Source organism: Rhinoraja longicauda, chromosome 3, assembly GCF_053455715.1.
Source record: "Rhinoraja longicauda isolate Sanriku21f chromosome 3, sRhiLon1.1, whole genome shotgun sequence".
NCBI lineage: Eukaryota > Metazoa > Chordata > Chondrichthyes > Rajiformes > Arhynchobatidae > Rhinoraja > Rhinoraja longicauda.
Window position 1 is genome coordinate 83,348,239 of NC_135955.1, and position 21,858 is coordinate 83,370,096.

The 21,858-nt window shown below is 44.0% G+C and overlaps 1 protein-coding gene across 4 annotated transcripts in view; it reads left to right on the plus strand.

Moving 5' to 3' along the window:
- Window positions 1-890: 890 nt before the first annotated feature.
- LOC144592135 (EGF-like repeat and discoidin I-like domain-containing protein 3) overlaps window positions 891-21,858 on the plus strand; it is a 242,937-nt gene continuing 221,969 nt past the window's right edge. For 3 of the 4 annotated variants that reach the window (XM_078396536.1, XM_078396537.1, XM_078396538.1), the window contains exon 1: window positions 891-1,418. In XM_078396536.1, coding sequence (XP_078252662.1) covers window positions 1,340-1,418 — 79 coding nt within the window. In that variant the 5' untranslated portion in view covers window positions 891-1,339. The remainder of the gene's footprint in view (window positions 1,419-21,858) is intronic. The other variant, XM_078396539.1, reaches the window with a different exon arrangement.

Consider the following 21,858-nt stretch of genomic DNA (forward strand, 5'->3'; position numbering starts at 1 on the left):
GAAAGCCTACTTTAAGAAACAAACCACCACATTTTGAAAGAGTTTTAAAATCTAGCGTATGGCGTGGATGGGCAAATGGCAAATTGACGACAGGTTATTATAGTTTGCACTGTGGAGAAATTGGCAGAACACAATTAATTACTCCTGTTAATCCCAAAATAACACATTGGTGATGGTGCGTGGGTTATTAAGAGCTACTTCGACACAAATAATTTAGCGCTCAAGTGAAAGAATATCGGTTATGCAATCACTCCGTGCAATGTTATTCGTTCCAGATTTGTTTATTTGGATTTTTTTTTGAACTTTGCATTTAGCTATCGCGTCTGTGAAATGAGCTAAAATACGGCTCTTTTCTCTTTAAAGTAAATCTTAAAGCAAGTTAGCAAGAGGAGCATCGCCTTGATGCCAAGGGCAACATTTTACGTCCCTAAGGGAGGAAAACAAAGATACTATAAGAAGATAACTGCAGATGCTGGTACAAATCGAAGGTTTTTATTCACAAAATGCTGGAGTAACTCAGCAGGTCAGGCAGCATCTCAGGAGAGAAGGAATGGATGGGTGACGTTTCGGGTCGAGACCCTTCTTCATTCCTTCTCTCCCGAGATGCTGCCTGACCTGCTGAGTTACTCCAGCATTTTGTGAATAAAAACAGAGATACTGCCTGACCTTTGCGCATCTTCGGCATTATTTAAAGGCAGTTCGAAATCATTTCCTTTGCAACATTAAATGGGAACTGGTTTGAATGCAGAGTGGAAAAACAAAATGAGGAGGGAATGTAGGGAGATGCTGAAGTGTTTGGATGCAGAGGGTGGAGGGAGGGAGGGAGGAGAGGAGTGGGTGTGAAGTAGGTGAGTAGGTGCCGGGCTGTTGTTGGGCGGGCGGTACACGTGTAAGTAGCGGCGCTGTGTCTCTATCTGTAGCAGATTGAGTGGGGCGTCAGGATCAGTATCAGCCAGCGCTATCTCGGGCTGTACTGCTGCCCAGCGCTTGTGGTGTGACACGGGCATCCGGCGTCACTCTGAGTATCTCAGTGTATTTTATATTGTGTGTGTGTGAGAGAGGGAGGGAGGGAGAGAGGCAGAGAGAGAGAGGGACTGACTGGGAAAGAAGGCTTTGTCCTGCCCTTTCGATTTCAGCACCGCACCAGGGCTGGGGCTGGGGCTGGGACTGGGGACTGGGACTTGCATCTAGCCAAAACCTTCCCTCTCTCCCCAGTGTGACCTGACCAGTGCGTGCAAACAACGCGGCGATCTGGACCAAAGAAAGGCAAAGGAAGGGGGGTTTACTGGTTGCAACGCCCTTGCTTTTACGGAGCTCCGGAGCAAGAGATAAACAGAGGATGTTCAGCATGAGGAGACGCCACTTCTTCGCCACTTCCATCCTCTGCTTCTGCCTGGGCATCATCCGCCTCGCCAAAGGTGAGTCCCGGCCGGGGAGTTTGTGTTGCTACGGCGCTTGGTTTAAAGGGACTCGCCCGTCTGTGTTGCCCACCACACTGAAGTAGGGGCAACGTTTCACACCTACAGCAGCAGCAGCAGCAAGCAGCAAATGTTTTCCTTCCCAGTGTCAGCACTTTTTCTTTAATGTTCCCGGTGGTCTAAAGCAGCCGTTGCTTGGCCCGTCCCTTGTCAAGATCATTTTAAGTTTTAATTTTAGGACACACACACACACACACACACACACACACACACACACACAGACACACACACAGACACACACACACACACACACACACACACACACACACACACACAAAGAAAAGAAAGGAAAAGACAAGGGCCTCTTGGAAGATGTTTTTGTGCGCGTCCTTCTGACATTTAAACCTGCGAGCTGGCATTTATTTGTCCTGCGCTTCAGGACGTGGTTTATCCCCCAGATAGACACAAAAAAATGCTGGAGATTGTCCCTGGTCCCCCAGATAACAGGGTTTACAGTCACGGTAAGGCATCTGGGGTGAGTTTTAACCCTCTCGCCGCTGATGATGAACAATTGAGAGATTTCACCACCCCCCTCTCCCTCTGCCCCTCCTCAATCCAACCCCTTTGGAAGAGGCGCATCTGTGGGATGCAGGGTGCGAGAGAGGGGGGAGAGTAGGGGAGGGGGAGAGTGGGGGGGGGGGGGAGAGAGTAAGGGGGAGAGAGTAGGGGAGAAAGTAGGGGAGAGAGTAGGGGAGAGAATAGGGGGGGAGACTAGGGGGAGAGTAGGGGGTAGGGTTGGGGGGGAGAGTAGGATGGGGGACATCATCAGGCAAAGCGGTCCTTTCATTGTGTGAGCCTGAAGAAGGGTCTCCACCCGACACATCACCCCTTCCTTCCTCCTCTCCACAGATGCTGCCTGTCTGTCCCGCTGAGTTACTCCAGCTTTCTGGGTCTGCTGCCTTCTCTTCCATTGTTGCTTTGCCTTTCATCCCTTCCTTGCTTTGGAAATAGTTTTGCAGCGTGGGAGTAGGAGTGGGGTGGGCGGTGGTAGGTGGGAGAGGGGACGCGCTCTGCTTGCTGCTTGCTCGGATGAAGGTGTTGTGGATGGGTTGAGAGGGAAGGGAACAGCGGCTGTTCTTGGGTCGGCCAGGGGACCGATCAAAGTGACAGTCTGATCGGGAGTCCGGGACGTTTACTGTCTCCATGTGCTCTCTCTCTCTTGCTCGCTCTCGCTCTCTCTCTCTCTCTCTCTCTCTATCTCTCTATCTCCCCCTCTCCCTTTCTTTCTCTCCCTCTTTCTCTCTCTTTCTCTCTCTTTCTCTCTCTCTCTCTCTCTCTCTCTCTCTCTCTCTCTCTCTCTCTCTCTCTCTCTCTCTCTCTCTCTCTCTCTCTCCCTCTCCCTCCCCCAGAGGCAGAAACACAATGTTTTTTGTTTTAAATTGTGCTCGCAAGCAAATTCCCAAGCAAAAAAACAAAACAAAATGCAGTTCAATTTCCGAGTGATTGTCGGTCTGCAAACTTATTTTATTAAATTGTATTTGAAAGGCGCTCCCAGGGTCAATCACGCGTTCCCTTTTGTTCTGTAATAAATTCTGGCGGCCGATTTAAACAAATCACAGATTGCACCGAGTGTGTGTGTGTGTGTGTGTGTGTGAGTGTGTGTGTGTGTGTGTGTGTGTGTGTGTGTGTGTGTGTGTGTGTGTGTGTGAGTGTGTGTGTGTGTGTGAGTGTGTGTGTGACAATAGACAATAGACAATAGGTGCAGGAGTAGGCCATTCAGCCCTTCGAGCCAGCACCGCCATTCAATGCGATCATGGCTGATCACTCTCAATCAGTACCCCGTTCCTGCCTTCTCCCCATACCCCCTCACTCCGCTATCCTTAAGAGCTCTATCCAGCTCTCTCTTGAAAGCATCCAACGAACTGGCCCCCACTGCCTTCTGAGGCAGGGAATTCCACACCTTCACCACTCTGTGTGTGAGTGTGTGTGTGTGTGTGTGTGTGTGTGTTTGTGTGTGTGAGTGAGTGTGTGTGTGTGAGTGTGTGTGAGTGTGTGTGTGTGTGTGTGAGTGTGTGTGTGTGTGTGTGAGTGTGTGTGTGTGTGTGTGTGTGTGTGTGTGTGTTTGCTTGTAATTTCCTCAGGTTTGGTCCAGCTTGCAAACACTTACGCCCGGGTGGGATGGATTTATATTGTGGGTATACATATAATGAAGGGTTAAATGCAGTTGCGAGGAGGCTCTGTGTGCTTTTTGCTCCATCTGTGTGGGACAAGGCTGTGAGAAATGCTCACTGCGACAAGGGGAGCAGCGTTTGTCGCTGTCCCCCGCTCACATTGAGCACCTCGCTGTGAACCGCAACACCCCGGGACTGCACAAACAGCGGATGGATGGATGCCCGCTGTGCATTCAGCAGGAGACTCAGAGAGCCAAAAGGGTACCTCAGTAACGAAACCCATTCCCTCTACCCGGCTCCCAATCCCATCTGCATCACGGTGCATTTTTATATTTATTTTTTTGTTTTGCTCCGTGGTTCTTTATATATATATACATACATATATATATATACATATATATACACATATATATATGTGTGTGTCTATATCACAAATAAATAAAACCATCACACAGCGCCAGGGAGAAGAACCGCTTTCATCATCGCTTGTGCTTTCTTTTTGCCCCTTGTTCAACTTATCTCGCTGAGAGTAGAAAGCTAAATATAAACACACAGCACCTCGTCTTGGCATGTTGAGGGTTTTCGATGTCGGAGTTATCTCTAAAGTAATTATTTTTTCCCTGCAATATAGAAGTGAGATTTGCTCACAGCTTCACGCAATGTGCACTGTGCGAACTCGCAAGGGACGCGATTTTCTGATCCCATTGAACATATGTTCTGCTGTTATTTGTTGGTTTTTTATTTCCTGAGCTTCATGTTACTGAAGCGAGATTGAGTCGGGGTAAAATACTAATGACTAATATGGGATCGTCAAAAATTTCAGTGCTAAAACTGAATCCACATCTCTGTCATCAGACTGAATATTTTATCACCTTGTGAATTATTAATCGCAATGCTGCCTTAAAATCCATGCTACTGCTGTATGTATTCATGTGCTCCTGCACAGCAGGCGCGTGTGTTTATGGATGTGAACTTTAGCTAAGCTTTGCTTGAAATCAACTTTTTATTCCCCCCCCCCTCCCCCCACTGTCAGGGGGAAAAAAATAGACGCCGTTTACCACACGCAAGAAAAGGTTAAAAATGAAGCGTAAACATTGCTCAGCACTTAAGGATTATGTATAATTGTTTATTGAGCAATTTAAGATTATGTTAAATGCAAGGCTTAAATTTGTCAACTCGGGCTTTTATTTTATTGCAGACAAAATTCATTAATGGAGACAGGAGTTTTTCCCCTGTAATTTAAGATTTCCAGGTCTATCAAAGCCTTCAAGTTAATGTGAGGGTGTAATTGTAAAACAGAAGCAGGTGGTTCACATCTGCTTGGCTGTTGTTCTACCAACCTGTGCTTTGCACCTTTTATGACTATAGGACATTTATTTGATTGTTCCTCTTGCATCATAGTTACACTTTTATTACTTCTGTGGTAGTCATTTTCCGTCCCTCTCTGCTCCTGTTGTTCTCTGATTTACGTCTGTCCAAAGCCTCTTAGCTGAAGAAAAGGGGCTTCTACCCAAAATGGCCTTTGTTCAAGTTATTAAATGCATGCCAAATAAAACTGCCTGAAATGACTCTGTCGCCGACCGGCATTGCACTACGCAAGCCGACGTGTAGATGTCAGCTGTGCCTCGGTTGCTGCCTTCCTCTTCTTTGAGTCAGAAGTTGGTTGTGTTTGAGTCCCACGAGAGAAACTTGAAGGCTGAAAATCTAACCAGACTCCCCAGTGCAATGCCGAGAGAGTGCTCGGAAGACAGACACAAAGCGCTGGAGTAACTCAGCGGCACAGGCAGCATCTCAGGAGAGAAGGAATGGGTGACGCTTCGGGTCGAGACCCTTCTTCAGACTAATCAGGGGAAAGGGAAACGAGAGATATGGACAGTGATTTAGAGAGAGAGATATAGAATAAATGAATGAAAGATACGCGAACAAGTAACGATGATAAAAGATACAGGCCATTGTTAGCTGTTAGGTGAGAGAGTATTGCTTTCTTGGAGTGCCACCATGAAATTATATATTAAACTAAGCTGCTCTGTCGGATGGAATTTTGTAGATCACATTGCAAAGGAAAAAAGGGGAGATAGATAACCTTGTTGGTTAGTACACAAGGCCATTTATTTTTACGCCACAATCAACATCAACGGGCAAAGACAAAATCCATTCATTTTTCACTTTGTTGTTTATGGAAGCTCCTTGCATATTGCATTGGTTACTGCATTTCATATCTTACAAAGATGACTGTATTTCAAAAGTACTTGGAAGCATTGTTTACTAAAAACCAATTCCTTCCCTTTTTAATAAGAAAATTATTGAAACCCTCTTAGACAGTACACAAGGCTATTATTCCGTTACATGGTGAAACAAGGAACAGCAGATGGTGGAAGTTAGAGCAAAGCACAAAGACCTGAGAAACTCAACGGGTCGGGCAGAATCTCTGGAGGACTTGGATAGGTGACGATTCAGGTCGGAACATGGGTCCTGTTCCAAAACATTGCCTATCCATGTCCTTCAGAGATGCTGCCTGACCCACTGAGTTAATCCAGCATTTACTATTTTGTCACATTTCTCGATTACAGTTGAAATGAAGCTAATTTACAACCATTTTTAAAATTAGCTTTTGCAATATTAGTCAATAATATTTTTATAGATTGATGTATATATGTAACCGAAGATAGACACAAAAAAGCTGGAGTAACTCAGTGGGACAGGCAGCATCTCTGGAGAGAAGGAATGGGTGACGTTTTGGGTCGAGATCTTTCTTCAGACAGATATATGTATCTTGACCAATTGAAGGAAAATAGCCCACTTGACTAAAATATTAAGTGGTCAATCCATTTTATTGTATTTTATTGTAATAAAAACCTGGTCATCGCAGTTAACAGTTGCAAACATGAACTTAGTTCAATAAACTGTGTAAGCAGGTGGTTGTCAATTCAAACAAGATTTTTTAACGTTGCCACTTGGTTTATTGATTTGGTTGGCTCATTCTTGGATTACTGGGGGAAAGTGCAGAATAGAAGTAAAAACCTATTGGATTGCACATTGCAGTAGGCTGATTGATATGAGCTATTTGACATGATTTTGCCAAGGAAGCTATTTTATGTTGGAAGACAAAACCAAGAGAGACTTTACAAAACAAACTGATTTGGGGCAACATTTTTCAGGATTTGCATCAGAAATCCTTGTTTCTGACCAACTATAAGTGTGTGTGTCTGCTGTTCTCAGAGCTCTCTCAGTAATCTCACTATGGAGGAATATGTATCACTTAAAGGGGGACAGAGGCGGGGGTGATAATCAGCAGAAAGGCTTTCTTGACGTCTGATATTGAGCCTTGAAATTTCCTGGCACTGAGACCCTGCCTAACTGTACATCACTGGGCCCAGCCATCTGGCGTGTCTGTGCGGCAAGTGTGATGAGGCTTACGTGGATGGAGGTGGAAGAGTCCGTCCGGGATGTTACACATAATACCACCAGTAAATCAAAGTCAAGTTTCCCTTCAGCTATTTTTCTGGGACATTTCCCAACTTGGCCACCAGCATGATGATGTTGTGGAGGAGCAGGAGACAGGGTTTACTGGGCTGAATTCAAGTCTTGTCCTGATAGAAGCCTGAGGTATTGCCAAGGGGTCTGCGTGCTATGCTAGGGCCAGATGGTTAGGTGTGGCAGGATTACTTCTCTTCAAGGTCCCTAGTGAACAAGTTGGGTTATTTACTGCAGTTTAGCAGCTGTTGTGATTAGTTAGTAGTCTACACGCAGCCTTAACATCCATTCTATCTTGCAACTGGCTATCTGGTATTATAACCATAACATTTGAGTGCACGTACATCTATATACTAAAACTCTCGTTTGTTATCTTGTTTGTGATCGAACTACAGCCAAAACGGTACACGATAGCGTGACAATTTTAGGCCCACCTATCTCACCATTGTCACTTTAGTGATAATGCAAGTAGTTTCATTGAAATCGGTGTTATATTTTAAAAGTTATTCACATTTTAAGGTTTAAATCTATCTCCTAGGGAGGGAGGGGGGAGGGAGGAGGGAGGGAGGGGAGGGAGGTGGGGGGAGGGAGGAGGGAGGGAGGGGAGGGAGGTGGGGGGAGGGAGGGAGGGGGAGGAGGGTGGATAAGGGAGGGTTGAGGGGGAAGGGGAAGAGGGGAGGGAGGGGGGTAGGAGAGGGTGCTGCACCAATGGAGGAGAGGTTTGGGCCCAACGGGTCCACTTGGTCTAGTCTTTTCTAAAGTTTGCTGTAGAACGTTATGATTACTTTGTGTTTAATGGTTGGTGCCCAAATGTCCCCATCAATTTTGATGTGGATACTGGCACACATTGGTTAAGCTTTCAACAGAGTAAAAGTAGAGTTATATTCCAGAGCCTCTATTAGGCAGAAACATCAATACAAGGCGCCAGTTGTAATTTAATTACAGTGGTGCTCAAGTACCATTCAAGTTGTTACTCATCCATAAGTGCCTGTTTAGATCAGTTGACTCAGTTACATCTCTATCAGAGGGCTGTAGATTCAAGCTCTAATGCTGGACCTGTTCTCATTACCTAGCTGACACAGTGCTATGTTGAGGGCAGACGGCTTCTGAACAACCCTTGGTGCTTGCTCTGGTGAGCTATAAAAGAGCCATGGCTCCCAAAATCAGGATGTTGCTTCAACCTTAATCTCGTGGATTGCACAGAGAAGGTTACATGTTGTAATTACAAGTCAGACAGCCAGTTTATTATTAGTAGTGTAGAAGCTTTTAGAAGCATTAATTGTGGAGAAAATTAACTATTACGGGAAATATTAATAAAATAATTTTTGGTAAGAGGAAATGTAATAAATTCACTGACTTGACTGAAGTTTTTGGATGAGATAATAGAAAGGTCCAGCACAGACAAACATCACTTATTCCTTTTCCACCAAAGATGCTGCCTCACCCGTTGAGTTACGCCAGCTATTTGTGTCAATCTCCAGCACAATGTGTGTAAGAAATTTCCAAAAAAAATGTTTGATTAAGTGCCAAAAATGAAGCATTAGCAACATGAATACAGAAAACAACAAGAGCAACCAATTATGGTTACGATGTGGCCCGTAATGTGGAACGTCGACCCCCGAGGCACTTCACAGAAGTGTTATCTGAGGGAACTTGGCATTGGACTTCATACGGAGCATTTGTGATGGTTAGTTCCATGTATGAAGTTCCAGCGCTTACAACTATAATGGTTAAAGGCGTGACCAGAATAATGGAGCGTCTATATCTTAGGATGATAGTGGCATCTGAAAAGAAGGGGCTCAGATATCTTGGGAATGCCGTGATTCTGAGGTAGATTACAGATGTTGAGAGAAACAAAGCCCTGGTCGGAATATGGATGGTCCATACATATTCGATTATTGCCTTCAATATGACATTGGATAAGTATGGGGAAGGGAGGGGGACTACCATGAATAGGATTACTTTAGAAAGAGCCATACCAGACTCAGTTAGTCGAATATCTTCTCCATAGTGATACGCTGTTCAATGATTCTATGAAGTTCAATTTTTTTTTTGCCAATATTCTTCCCTCAACAAAAAGGTTAAAAACAGATTATCTGATCTGAAACTCATTTGCTCTTTGTGTGCCTAATCTGCATATGTAACGTTGGTAGACACAAAAAGCTGGAGTAACTCAGCGGGTCAGACAGCATCTCTGGAGAAAAGGAATAGGTGACGTTTCGGGTCAAGACCCTTCTTCATACTGAGAGTCAGGGGAGAGGGAGTCTAAAGATAAGGGAGTCTAAAGATAGAGAAGTGTAAGGTGTGAAAATGACAGGTCAAAGCAGACAATGATATAGAAATGTAGAATGATTCATTGTTAGCTGAGGGGAAGATGATAACGAGGCGTGCAATCAGTAAATTAATCAGAAGGACATTGAAACTAGTCGGAGAACTAGGGTGGGGGAGGGATGGAAAGCAAGGGTTCCTTAAAGTTAGAGAAATCAATATTCATACTGCTGGTGTAAGCTACCCAAGCTAAGTATGAGGTGCTGTTCCTCCAATTTGCGTTGGGCCTCACCGGTCAGTGTGGGTATGGGAGGGGGAATTAAAGTGTTTAGCAACTGGGAAATCGGGTAGGCCTAGGCGGACTGCGCGAAGGTGTTTAACAAAATGATCGCCGAGCCTGCGCTTGGTCTCGTCGATATATTGGAGTCCACACCTGGAACGGCGGATACAGTAGATGAGGTTGGAGGAGGTGCAAATGAACCTCTGCCTCTCTTGAAAGGACTGTCCCTTAGTTCTCAATTTTCCCACTAGAGACTATTTTCTCATCACATCCAATCTGTCAAGACCCTTTAGAATTTTATATGTAGAAATAAACTTGCCTTTCACTCTTCTGAACTTTGGCAGGTACATGCTATGTCTGTTCAATCATTCCTCGTAAGATAACTCATCTAGTGAACCCTCTTTGAACTGTTTGCAATGCATTTCTCACTTCTACGATCTAGTTTTGTACAGTGAATAATAGTTACCAGTTTTAAGTGAGCTCAATATAATTGTACATTCAGCGGCAGAAATGCTGTTGACGTACTGCTTCAAACCTCTGAGCTTAGGTTTTAGTTGCCACATAATGTGTGCCGTAAGAATGCAATTTCTGACTTAAATGTGCATCCTTTTTCTGAACTGCATCATTTTTTTAAAAGTCAATCACATAGCTGATGATTATCAACTGATAGAAATGTTACAATCAATGATTTTTTTCTGTAACTATGTTGGCCATAACATAACTTACACCAAGTCTACACTCACTATCTCTGTTCTTACAGACTTGACTGGCACTCTCTCGGTTTAACAATTCTAGTTCTTGTGTTTAATTAATTTGGCTTTTCCCCATCCCAACTCTGAAACTGGGGTGGTGAATCCGTGGAATTCATTGGCACAGAAGGCTATGGAGGCCAAGTCAATCGATATGGTTGAAACATAGAAACATAGAAAATAGGTGCAGGAGTAGGCCATTCGGCCCTTCGAGCCTGCACCGCCATTCAATATGATCATGGCTGATCATCCAGCTCAGTAACCTGTACCTGCCTTCTCTCCATACCCCCTGATCCCTTTAGCCACAAGGGCCACATCTAACTCCCTCTTAAATATAGCCAATGAACCGGCCTCAACTACCTTCTGTGGCAGAGAATTCCACAGACTCATCACTCTCTGTGTGAAGAAATGTTTTCTCATCTCGGTCCTAAAAGACCCCCCTTATCCTTAAGCTGTGACCCCTGGTTCTGGACTTCCCCAACATCGGGAACAATCTTCCCGCATCTAGCCTCTCCAACCCCTTAAGAATTTTATATATTTTCTATAAGATCCCCCCTCAGTCTTCTAAATTCCAGCGAGTATAAGCCTAGTCTATCCAGTCTTTCTTTATATGAAAGTCCTGCCATCCCAGGGACTTTCCCAATGCACTCGATCCCCATATCGTACAAAGGCACTCAAAGTTCTGGAGTAACTCAGCAGGTCAGGCAGCATCTCTGGAGAACATAGATGAGTGACGTTTCGGGTCGGGGCCCTTCTTCGGACTGAGTGCGGGGATGGGGGGAAAGAAAGCTGGAGGAGAGGCGGAGATTGACTGATTCTTGATTAGTACGGATGTCAGGGGTTACGGGGAGAAGCCAGAAGAATGGGGTTGAGAGGGAGAGATGGATCAGCCATGATTGACTGGCAGAGTAGACTTGATGGGCCAAATGGCCTAATTCTGCTCCTATAACTTATGAATTCCCTATAGCCTTATAAATGCTTCAACCAAAAAAAATGTGTTCTGGTTATTCTGATATCCTTCATTTTAATTGCTCTGCTATATGTGACCATGTCTTCAGCCAGCATGACTCAAAGCAGATATATATCTTCCCTAAGCACTTGCTTCATTTATTTTTCCTTCCTCCAAGAATATTCGTCTTAAGCTAAAGTCTTTGATTAATGTGCCAGCAGAACTCATTATGTAGTTTAGTTTTGAATTTTGTTTAAATTGTGCAGCCATTTTATAACATTTACTGCACAAAACCTAATAATGCAGAGGAAACAACTGTCCTTTCATCATCATCATATCATATCATATATATACAGCCGGAAACAGGCCTTTTCGGCCCTCCAAGTCCATGCCGCCCAACGATCCCCGCACATTAACACTATCCTACACCCACTAGGGACAATTTTTACATTTACCCAGCCAATTAACCTACATACCTGTACGTCTTTGGAGTGTGGGAGGAAACCGAAGATCTCGGAGAAACCCCACGCAGGTCACGGGGAGAACGTACAAACTCCTTACAGTGCAGCACCCGTAGTCAGGATCGAACCTGAGTCTCCGGCGCTGCATTCGCTGTAAAGCAGCAACTCTACCGCTGCGCTACCGTGCCGCCCTTTCATCTTTACTCACTGTCCCAATTTACTGTATTAATTTATTTTTTTGTGGTAAAATTTTTTTTTCTATTCTGTTTTGTAGTTCCGCACAATCCGCAGGCGTTGCCACTTTCATTTCACTGCACATCTTGTATGTGTATGCGACAAATAAACTTGACTTGACTTGACCAATAAACACGGCAAGTGCAAAGCAGCAGAATTGTGGTGGAGTGCAAAAACAAAAATAGTCAGGACACTATATGATAAATATATCAATGAGTGGGTGGCACAATGGCACAAGGGTAGATTTGCTGCCTTACAGCCTGAGAGACCCAGGATCAATCCTGACTACGGATGCTATCTGTATGGAGCTTCTTTGTTCTCCCTGTGACCGTGTGGGTTTTCTCCGGGTGCTCCGGTTTCCTCCTACACTCCAAAGGCATACTCCAAAGGTTTGTAGGTTAATTGTCTTTGGTAAAATTGTAAATTGTCCCCAGTGTGCGTAGGATAGTGTTAGTGTGCGGGATGATCGCTGGTCGGCGCAGACTCAGTGGGCCGAAGGGCCTGTGTCCGCGCTATATCTCTGAAGCCTAAACGTCCACAGAGTGCAAAACAGGAGAATAGTACCAGATTATAGTGCAATCTGAAGTAGTGCAAAAGCATATTAAAGTACTATAAAGGAATAACCAAATGAAATAAAGTTAAGAATAAGAGGATAAGGTGTGTGAACAAAGTGATTGTATCACAAAATGCTGGAGTAACTCAGCAGGTCAGGCAGCATCTAGGAGAGAGGAAATGGGTGACGTTTCGGGTCAAGACCCTTCTTCAGACTGATGTCAGGGGGGCGGGACAATGAAAGGATATAGGTGGAGACAGGAAGACAGTGGGAGAACTGGGAAGGGGGAGGGGGGGGGGGGAGGGGGTAAAAAAAAGAGAGAAAGAGGAACTTTCTAAAGTTGGAGAAGTCAATGTTCATACCGTTGGGCTGCAAGCTGCCCAAGCGAAATATGAGGTGCTGTTCCTCCAATTTCCGGTGGGCCTCACTATGGAAAGTTATTTTTCTACACTACTGAACAAAGTGGTTGGTTCAGAAGTCTGCTGACAGTAGGCAAGAAGCTCTTAAGTGTGGACGTATAAGTTTCAAGCTGCTGTATCTTCTTCTAGAAGGTAGAAAAGAGAAAAGGAAATGACCAGGGTTGCAGACATCCAACTTCCGACGATACTTCCAACCTTCCTGAAGTAACTTGGTGTGAAGCTGAACTGAATGGAAGGAAGTGACAAGCCTGTGGTGGGTTGGATGGTGCACACCAATCTCTGCAGCTTCAGGCAGTCTAAAGCAGAACAGTTGCCATACAAGACTGAATTGCAGAATACATTCTATTGGGCATTTGGAGAAGTTTGAGAGAATCCATGCTGAAGGAAGTAAATACACTGATGTACTTTCTTAATTGTGAAGGGACCAGAATAGGTTGCTGGTGATATGGATGCCTAGGATCTTGAAGTGATAGCCTGTTCCTTCAGCAGCTCCATTGATGAGGACATGGTTTTGTCCAACCCCTCACTTTCTATGGTCAACAACCAGAGATGCACAGAGTCGCTTGGGACTCGAGGACCAGAGGACATAGGTGCAAGGTGAAGGGGAAAAGATTTAATAGGAATCTGAGGGGTAACTTTTTCACACAAAGGTGATGGGTGTATGGAACAATCTGCCAGAGGAGGTAGTTGAGGCTGGGACTATCCCAACGTTTAAGAAACAGTTGGACAGGTACATGAATAGGACAGGTTTGGTGGGATATGGACCAAACACAGGCAGGTGGGACTTGTGTCGCTGGGACATGTTGGCCGGTGTGGGCAAGTTGTGCCAAAGGGCCTGTTTCCACACTCTATCCCTCTATGACTCTATTACTCTTTCATCTGGCTTACATTAAGGGCTGGGTTATTGTCCTGACAACTTGACACAAGGTTCTCGAACTCTTTCCTGTATTTCATCTCATCATTGTTGACAATCCAGCCAACGACAGCAGTATCATCAGCGAACTTTAAGATTGAGTTGGCGTTGTAATTGGCTACACAGTTAAGGCCATATAGGGAGTAGAGGAAGGGGCTGAGCACACAACCTTGAGGGGCACCGGTGTTGTGGGCCTGGTGAAGGAAATGTTATGACCAATTCGAACCAACTGAGGTCTGCCGGTCAAGGCTTCCAGAAGGCAGTGGCAAATGCAGGCACCAAATCCAAGAAATTTAGGGATGAATTTATTCAGTATAATAGTGTTGAAGTCTGAAACCGTAGTTACTGAATAGCAGCCTGATAAGGATGTTCTTGTTGTCAAGGTGATCCAGACCTAAATGTAGTTGCATAGGAGTTGGTGTTCTCTGTAGACCTACATTTTCTGTATGCAAGTTGCAGTGGGCCCAGATTGTCCAGAAGACTGGTGTTGGTGTTGGTGTGGGCCATTACCAATGTTGCAAAGCACTTCATTACGGCCGTTGTTAGAGATACTGGGCAGTGGTCATTGAATGAATGAATGAATACTTTATTGTCACACGTGAAAAGTCACGGTGAAATTCTTTACTTGCGTACACCACATACGGCGGTGACAAAGTTAGAAAGTATACGCTGTCTCTGTGTCAGGTCTCCCTTTGTTCTCCCCCCCCCTCCCCCAAACACCCCGCTGCCCCCCCCCCTTCACAGCGGTCCCCCTCTCCGGGTCTTCCGTTGTCCATTGTTCTTCCCCCTCCCTCACGGCAGCGACGTCCTCACTTCCATGTGGTCCGTCGGTTGGGGCCCTCATCGACCGCTGCACCGACCTCTCCATTAACGCTGCCGGGTCCTCTCTGAACAGGTAGATGGGGACAATGGACTGTGGAGGTGAGAGGTAGAAGATGTCGGTGAAGACTATGCTCAGCTGATTGCCGCACAATTTCAATTGCTTGCCTTTTTCGTTTTCATCCCACTTCTAGCTTGACTTCCAAATCATTGTTCTCCTGCGCTGCTTCTGCCTCCAGAAACAGCGCATTTATCTTCCGATTAGGCAGTTTTTAGCTTGCTGAACAACATCAATTTCAGATCATAACAACTGTTTCCATTTTTGTCAGATAGCATGTGTTAGTATTGATTCTCCTGTTACCACTTCCAGCTCTTCCAGATCAATCTTTAATTTTTATTTGTCTCATTATCAGCCCTTTTTGCCTTGCATCATCATGCTTTTTATTTTCTAATTAGTCCTGCCTTCTACCTGTCAAATATCTCTGTGTATTATTTCTTCCCCTCCACTCCACCTCAGTATTTATTGGAAATAGTTGCTTCCCTCACATCTTTTCACTTTAGATGACAGATCACCAATTGCACAAGTTCTCAAGGTATAGGAGTAGAATTAGGCCATTCGGCCCATCGAGTCTACTCCGCCATTCAATCATGGCTGATCTCTGCCTCCTATTCCCATATTCCTGCCTTCACCCCATCACCCTTGACACCCGTTCTAATCAAGAATTTGTCTATCTCTGCCTGAAAAATATCCACTGGAGTAAGAGGAATATAAACTCTTTCTCTTTCTCCACAGATGCTGTCTGTTAAGCTGAGTATTACCAACATTTTCCATTAAGGTTTCAGATTTACAGCGTGTAATGTATATGTTGGCTTTTAAAAGGCATATTTCAAATAGTAAATTAAATATTTTCCACATCTTTTCCCTGTTTTGTACTTCTCATTGATATCAATCAAAATGACGGTTTCGTTAAATTTTACATCAGATGGTAGAGGGATAACAAACATGTTTACTCACATTTAAGCAACTAAAAAATACATTAGTCATTGAGACACAAGGAACAGAATGGAAGGAACAGAATTCTCTGAATGCATTCAAGAGAGCGCTAGATAGAGCTCTTAAGGATAGCGGAGTCAGGGGGTATGGGGAGAAGGCAGGAACGGTGTACTGATTGAGAATGATCAGCCATGATCACATTGAATGGCGGTGCTGGCTCGAAGGGCCAAATGGCCTCCTCCTGCACCTATTGTCTATTGTTTACTGTCTATAACAACAGATGCTGGAATCTTGAGCAAAACACAGAGTGCTGCAGTAACTCATCGGGTCAAACAGCATCTGTGGAGGGAATGGACAGGCAATGTTTCAGGTCGGGACCCTTCTTCAGACTGATAGGCGAAGTTTTGGGTCAGGCCTTGACCATTAATTATCAGTCAGTTGAGTTCTGTGTTGTTAAATTTGGTTTTGAAAATTGAGGTTTAGGGTCCAAAACTTGCAGATCCTTAAGAACTGAGATGTTTCTTAAGCAGCATGATCTTATTATTCTAATGGGTGTACCACATTCATTAGTAAGATGATGTTAACAAGATTGTAATGTTGATGACCAAGAATCTTGTGGGAGTGCACAAAATGTGCTATTAATTAAAGAGGAGCAAATTAATGAAACATCATCGAAACAGATTGGAATGCATTTTTTTCTGAGGTCTTGCAATTTAGCAAAGATAACGGAGCCGTCAAGATATAGTGAAGTAGGTGGAAGTGGGGGAAATGCTTGTGTTACAAAATGCCATTGGTGTGCTACAGAAAGCTCCAGCAAGATAGAACCAGTATTGCTCTATCAATAATGTTAATGTAGCTGTCATTATATTTCAAGCCCAAACTGGTGCACAGCTGGAAGAAAAGCACCAACACTATTGTAGACCTACCAGAGAGACCGTTAACTATCTCACCATTAATCATCTCCAGCCTCTGTCTCTATCTCACCCCCTCCTTCCCCCACCTGCCCATTACCCCCCTCTCACCTGCATCCATTTAGCGCTTGCCAGCTCCTGCCTCACTCCACTTCCTCTTTATGGTCATAGAGTGACACAGTGTGGAAACAGGCCCTTCGGCCCAACTTGCCCACACCAGCCAACATGCCCCGGCTATACTAGTCCCACCTGCCTGGGTTTGGTCCATGTTCCTCCATGTACCTGTTTAACTGTTTCTTAAATACTGGGAAAGTCCCAGTCTCTACAATCTCCTCTGGCAGCTTTTTCCATACACCCACCACCCTTTATACTGGCTATTTCTCCTCTACACTCTCAGTCCAGATGTAGGGTCCCAACCCAAAACATCGATGAACCCTTTGTCCTCAACAAATGGCCTGCTGAGTTCCTCCAGCAGGTTTTTTTACTTCACATCAACACATCTGCAGATCCGCATGTCTATTTAACTATCTGGAATTTGTTACAGTTACTGAATTTGGTACAGTATAATGTGGATAAATGCGAGGTTATCCCCTTTGGTGGCAAGAACAAGAAGGCAGATTATTATCTGAATGGTGTCAGATTAGGAAAAGGGGACGTGCAACAAGACCTGGGTGTCCTTGTACATCAGTCACTGAAAGTAAGCATGCAGGTACAGCAGGCAATGAAGAAAGCTAATGGCATGTTGGCCTTCAGAATGCGAGGATTTGAGTAAAGGAGCAAAAAGGTCCTTCTGCAGTTGTAGAGGGCCCTGGTGAGACCACACCTGGAGTACTGTGTGCAGTTTTGGGCTCCTAATTTGAGGAAGGACATTCTTTCTATTGAGGGAGTGCAGTGCAGGTACACAAGGTTAATTCCCGGGTTGGCGGGACTGACATATGATGAAAGAATGGAACGACTGGGCTTGTATTCACTGGAATTTAGAAGGATGAGAGGGGATCTTACAGAAACATGTAAAATTATTAAGAGATTGGACGGGCTAGATGCAGGAAACATGTTCCCGATGTTAGGGGAGTCCAGAACTAGTGGCCACAGTTTAAGAATAAGGGGTAGGCCATTTAGAATTGAGATGAGGAAAAAAAAATTCACTCAAGAGTTGTGAATTTGTGGAAATCTCTGTCTCAGAAGGCAGAAGAGGCCGATTCACTAGATGCATTCATAAGAGAGTTCGATAGAGCTCTTAGTCCTTGAGCATCCTCTGCCATTCAGCAAAGGCATAGCTGATCTGATCCTAGCTTTAACACTACTTTCTCGCCCAATTCCCATAACTCTTAATTCCCCAAGGATCGAAACATATTTTGCAGCCTTGAAAATACTTAATGTCTCAGCATTCGCTACTCTCTGGAATAAAGAATCGAAAGACTTGCAATGCTCTGAGAAAAGAAATTCCTCCTCATCTTTTGTGCTAAAGGGAAGGCACCTTATCCTGAGAGAATGTTCTTAATTCCCTCTTAGGAAGAAACCCACTTTCAGCTTCCAGCCAGTCAAGCTCCATTAGCACCCCACATTCTTCTAAACATCAGAGATCATAAAACCAACCTACATAATCTTATTTTCTCACAAGATAATTGAAGCCCCTCAGGCGGGAAGTCTTGAAATACACTACAATCTAACCAGATTGTGGGAATAACCACAAGAAGGAATGTTGCTGTTCAAGATGGTGTCTCACCAACATACTCTCAAGGACAATTAGGAATGGAAAACAAATGCTGGCCATTTTGGAGACCGCTTCTTTCTGAGATATGACTTTATTTTTGAAAAAAAGCTTATGAGATTGATATATTCTTAGTTCTCCAGCTTCATGAAATTGATCAAGAGCCTTTGCAGTGTTAATTGCAGCGTTGTCTGCAAGAACATTGATAGAGGATAGGACTTCTGGCAATGTTACGTGTGGAAGGTTAAATATTCCAGGGAGGTGAAGGAACGATTCCACATAGTAGATGTCGCAGACAATCAAGATTCCCCAAATGTGTTTTGTTTACCATTTGGCTTTGTGAGGTTGCATTCAGCATTGGCACAAACACAAGTGAACGTAGGAGCAGCTGAATGACACTGTTGTCAGCAGTAAGTTTGACAAAGCTTTGTGCAAATGGTTTCAAGTAACACTTCAGCAAATACTGTGATTCATGCAAATGATCCTTCTGCCTGGCACTGGTGAATATACATCAGGGTTCGTTACAGATGCACGCAGTCACAGACAGCAAATAAATTCACTCAAAGATTACTCATCGTATCTACTTCCTGAATTGGGAGTGAATTAGAAGAAACCTGGATTTTGTAATGATCGATAAATTGCCAGTGTGGAAGGGTCTCGACACGAAACATGACCCATTCCTTCTCTCCAGAGATGCTGCCTGTCCCGCTGAGTTACTCTAGCATTTTGTGTCTATCTTCGGTTTAAACCAGCATCTGCAGTTCATTTCCTACACAATTGTCAGTGTTTGCCATTATTACTCTAAAGAAGTAACCTCCGTAATACGCATATGTCTAATTAAACATTTGATACTTCACGTTGTGTTATTTTAAAACTTATCCAGTCTAATCATTGTGAAAAATGTAATTGTCTAGGAAGGAGCTGCAGATGCTGGTTTAAACCGAAGATAGACACTAAAAGCTGGAGTCATTCAGCGGGACAGGCAGCATCTCTGGAGAGAAGGAATAGGTGACGTTTCGGGTCGAGACCCTTCTTCAGACTTGTTAGGGAATAGGGAAACAAGAGATATAGACAATGATGTAGAGAGATAAAGAACAATGAATGAAAGATGTACAAAAGCGTAACAAACAGGGCATTGTTAGGCGTTTGTCTCCTTCCCCCATCCAAGTCGCACCAGCTTCTCTTTTTCACCCAACAAACAGCTAACAATGGCCTGTTTCCTTTATCATCGTTACTTTTTTGCATATCTGTCATTCACTGCTCTTTATCTCTCGACATCATCGTCTATATCTCTCATTTCCCTTTTTCCTAACTAGTCTGGAGAAGGCGTTCGACCCGAAACGTCACCCATTCCTTCTCTCCATTGATGCTGCCTGTCCTGCTGAGTTACTCCAGCTTTTTGTGTCTATCTTCATTGAAAATGGAATCAATGGAAGCCTCAGTACTTTTGTTTGTGGATGTCATTGGCAAGAGCACCATTTATTTCTATCGCTGAAGATCTTTGAGAAGCAGGTGCAGACCTATCTTCTTCAAGTACCGCAGTTATTGATTGATTGATTGGGAAGTCTAATATGGGCAGGACCTACACAATGATAGGGCTCTGGGGAGTGTTGTAGAGCAGAGGAATCTAGTAGTGCAGGTGCATGGTTCCTTGAAGGTGGAGTTGCAGGTACATAGGGAGGTCAAAAAGACTTTTGGCACATTGGCCTTCATCAGTCAGAGTATGGGTATAGAAGTTGGGAGGTCATGTTGCAATCATATAAGACGTTGGTGAGGCCGCAGTTAGATTATTGTATTCTGTTCTAGGCACCATGTTATAGGAAATATGTTGTCAAGTTGGAAAGGATACAGAGAAGATTTACGAGGATGTTGCCAGGACTAGAGAGTCTGAACAATAGGGTGAGGTTGAGTAGGCTGGGACTCCTTGGAGCACAGGAGGATAAGATCTTATAGTGGTGTATAAAATCATGAAAGGAATAGATCGGGTAGATGCACAGAGTATCTTGCCCAGAGTAGATGAATTGAAAACCAGAGGACATAGGTTTAAGGTGAAGGGAAAAAGATTTAATAGGATTCTGAGGGGTTGCTTTTTCACACAAAGGGTAGTGGGGTATGGAATAAGCTGCCAGAGGAGACAGTTAGACAAGTTCATGGATAGGGTAGGTTTGGAGGGATATGGGTCAAACGCAGGCAGGTGGGACTGGTATAGCTGGGACATGTTGGCTGGTATGGGCAAGTTGGGCTGAACTGCCTGTTTCCACACTGTTTCACTCTATGACAATGACATATCCTTATATTTAGTACCATTGCATCTCAGAGTAATTCTGTGTGGGAAATTATGCTTCTGCAGAGTACAATTAAGTCATTCTCTTCCAATCTAATGACTCCTGTGTGCTGAGCTCAACACTAAAAATGCTTCTTTTTTTTTGTGATTAAACAATTTTCAGCTCTGTTAATCAACTTGTTAGACATACAAAGGGGTATTTTAGCGCAATAACTTAAAAAAATTATGTTCCAAAACATTACTTAATTGTGCTGTGTACGCCGATTCTTTTTTCATTCAACGGTATACAAATGATTCTGAATGAGAACTTGAGTAAAGAAAGTGGAAAATGTGCCATTTTAAGTGCAATTGATCCTCAATTATGCACAAAGGGGAACTCATCCTTAATTTATGAGCAGAATCTAACTAAGCACCATACCATGTTAAATATCTAGTTATTTAAGCTACAAATTCTATTGGCTTTAATTGGGGATTTACATAGAAACATAGAAAATAAGTGCAGGAGTAGGCCATTCAGCCCTTCGAGCCAGCACCACCATTCAATATGATCATGGCTGATCATCCACAATCAGTACCCCTTTCCTGCTTTTTCCCCATATCTCTTGATTTCATTAGCCCTAAGAGCTATTATCCAACTCCCTCCTGAATACATCCAGTGAATTGGCCTCCACTGCCTTCTGTGGCAGAGAATTCCACAGATTCACACCTCTCTGGGTGAAAAAGCTTTTCATCATCTCAGTCCTAAATGGCTTACCCCTTAATCTTAAACTATGACCCCTGGCTCTGGACTCCCCCAACATCGGGAACATTTTTCCTGCATCTAGCCTGTCCAATCGCTTAAGAGTTTTATATGTTTCTCTAAGATCCCCTCTCATCCTTCTAAATTCCAGCGAATATAAGCCCAGTCGATCCATTCTTTCATCATATGTCAGTCCCGCCATCCCAGGAATTAACCTGGTGAACCAATGCTGCGCTCCCTCAATAACAAGAATGTCCTTCCTCAAACTAGGAGACCAAAATTGCACACAATACTCCAGATGCGATCTCACCAGGCCAACATGCCATTTGCTTTCTTCACTGCCTGCTGTACCTGCATGCTGAGGCGTTTATTGAGAATTTGTCAGCTTCCATGCAGAATTACAGCAAAGTCTCATTCAGATTTTCATTCAGATTTTAATTGAGGACTTGGAGCACTGATCCTCGAATCGGGGCACATAAGAGCATCATATATGTGCGAATGTCATTGTACA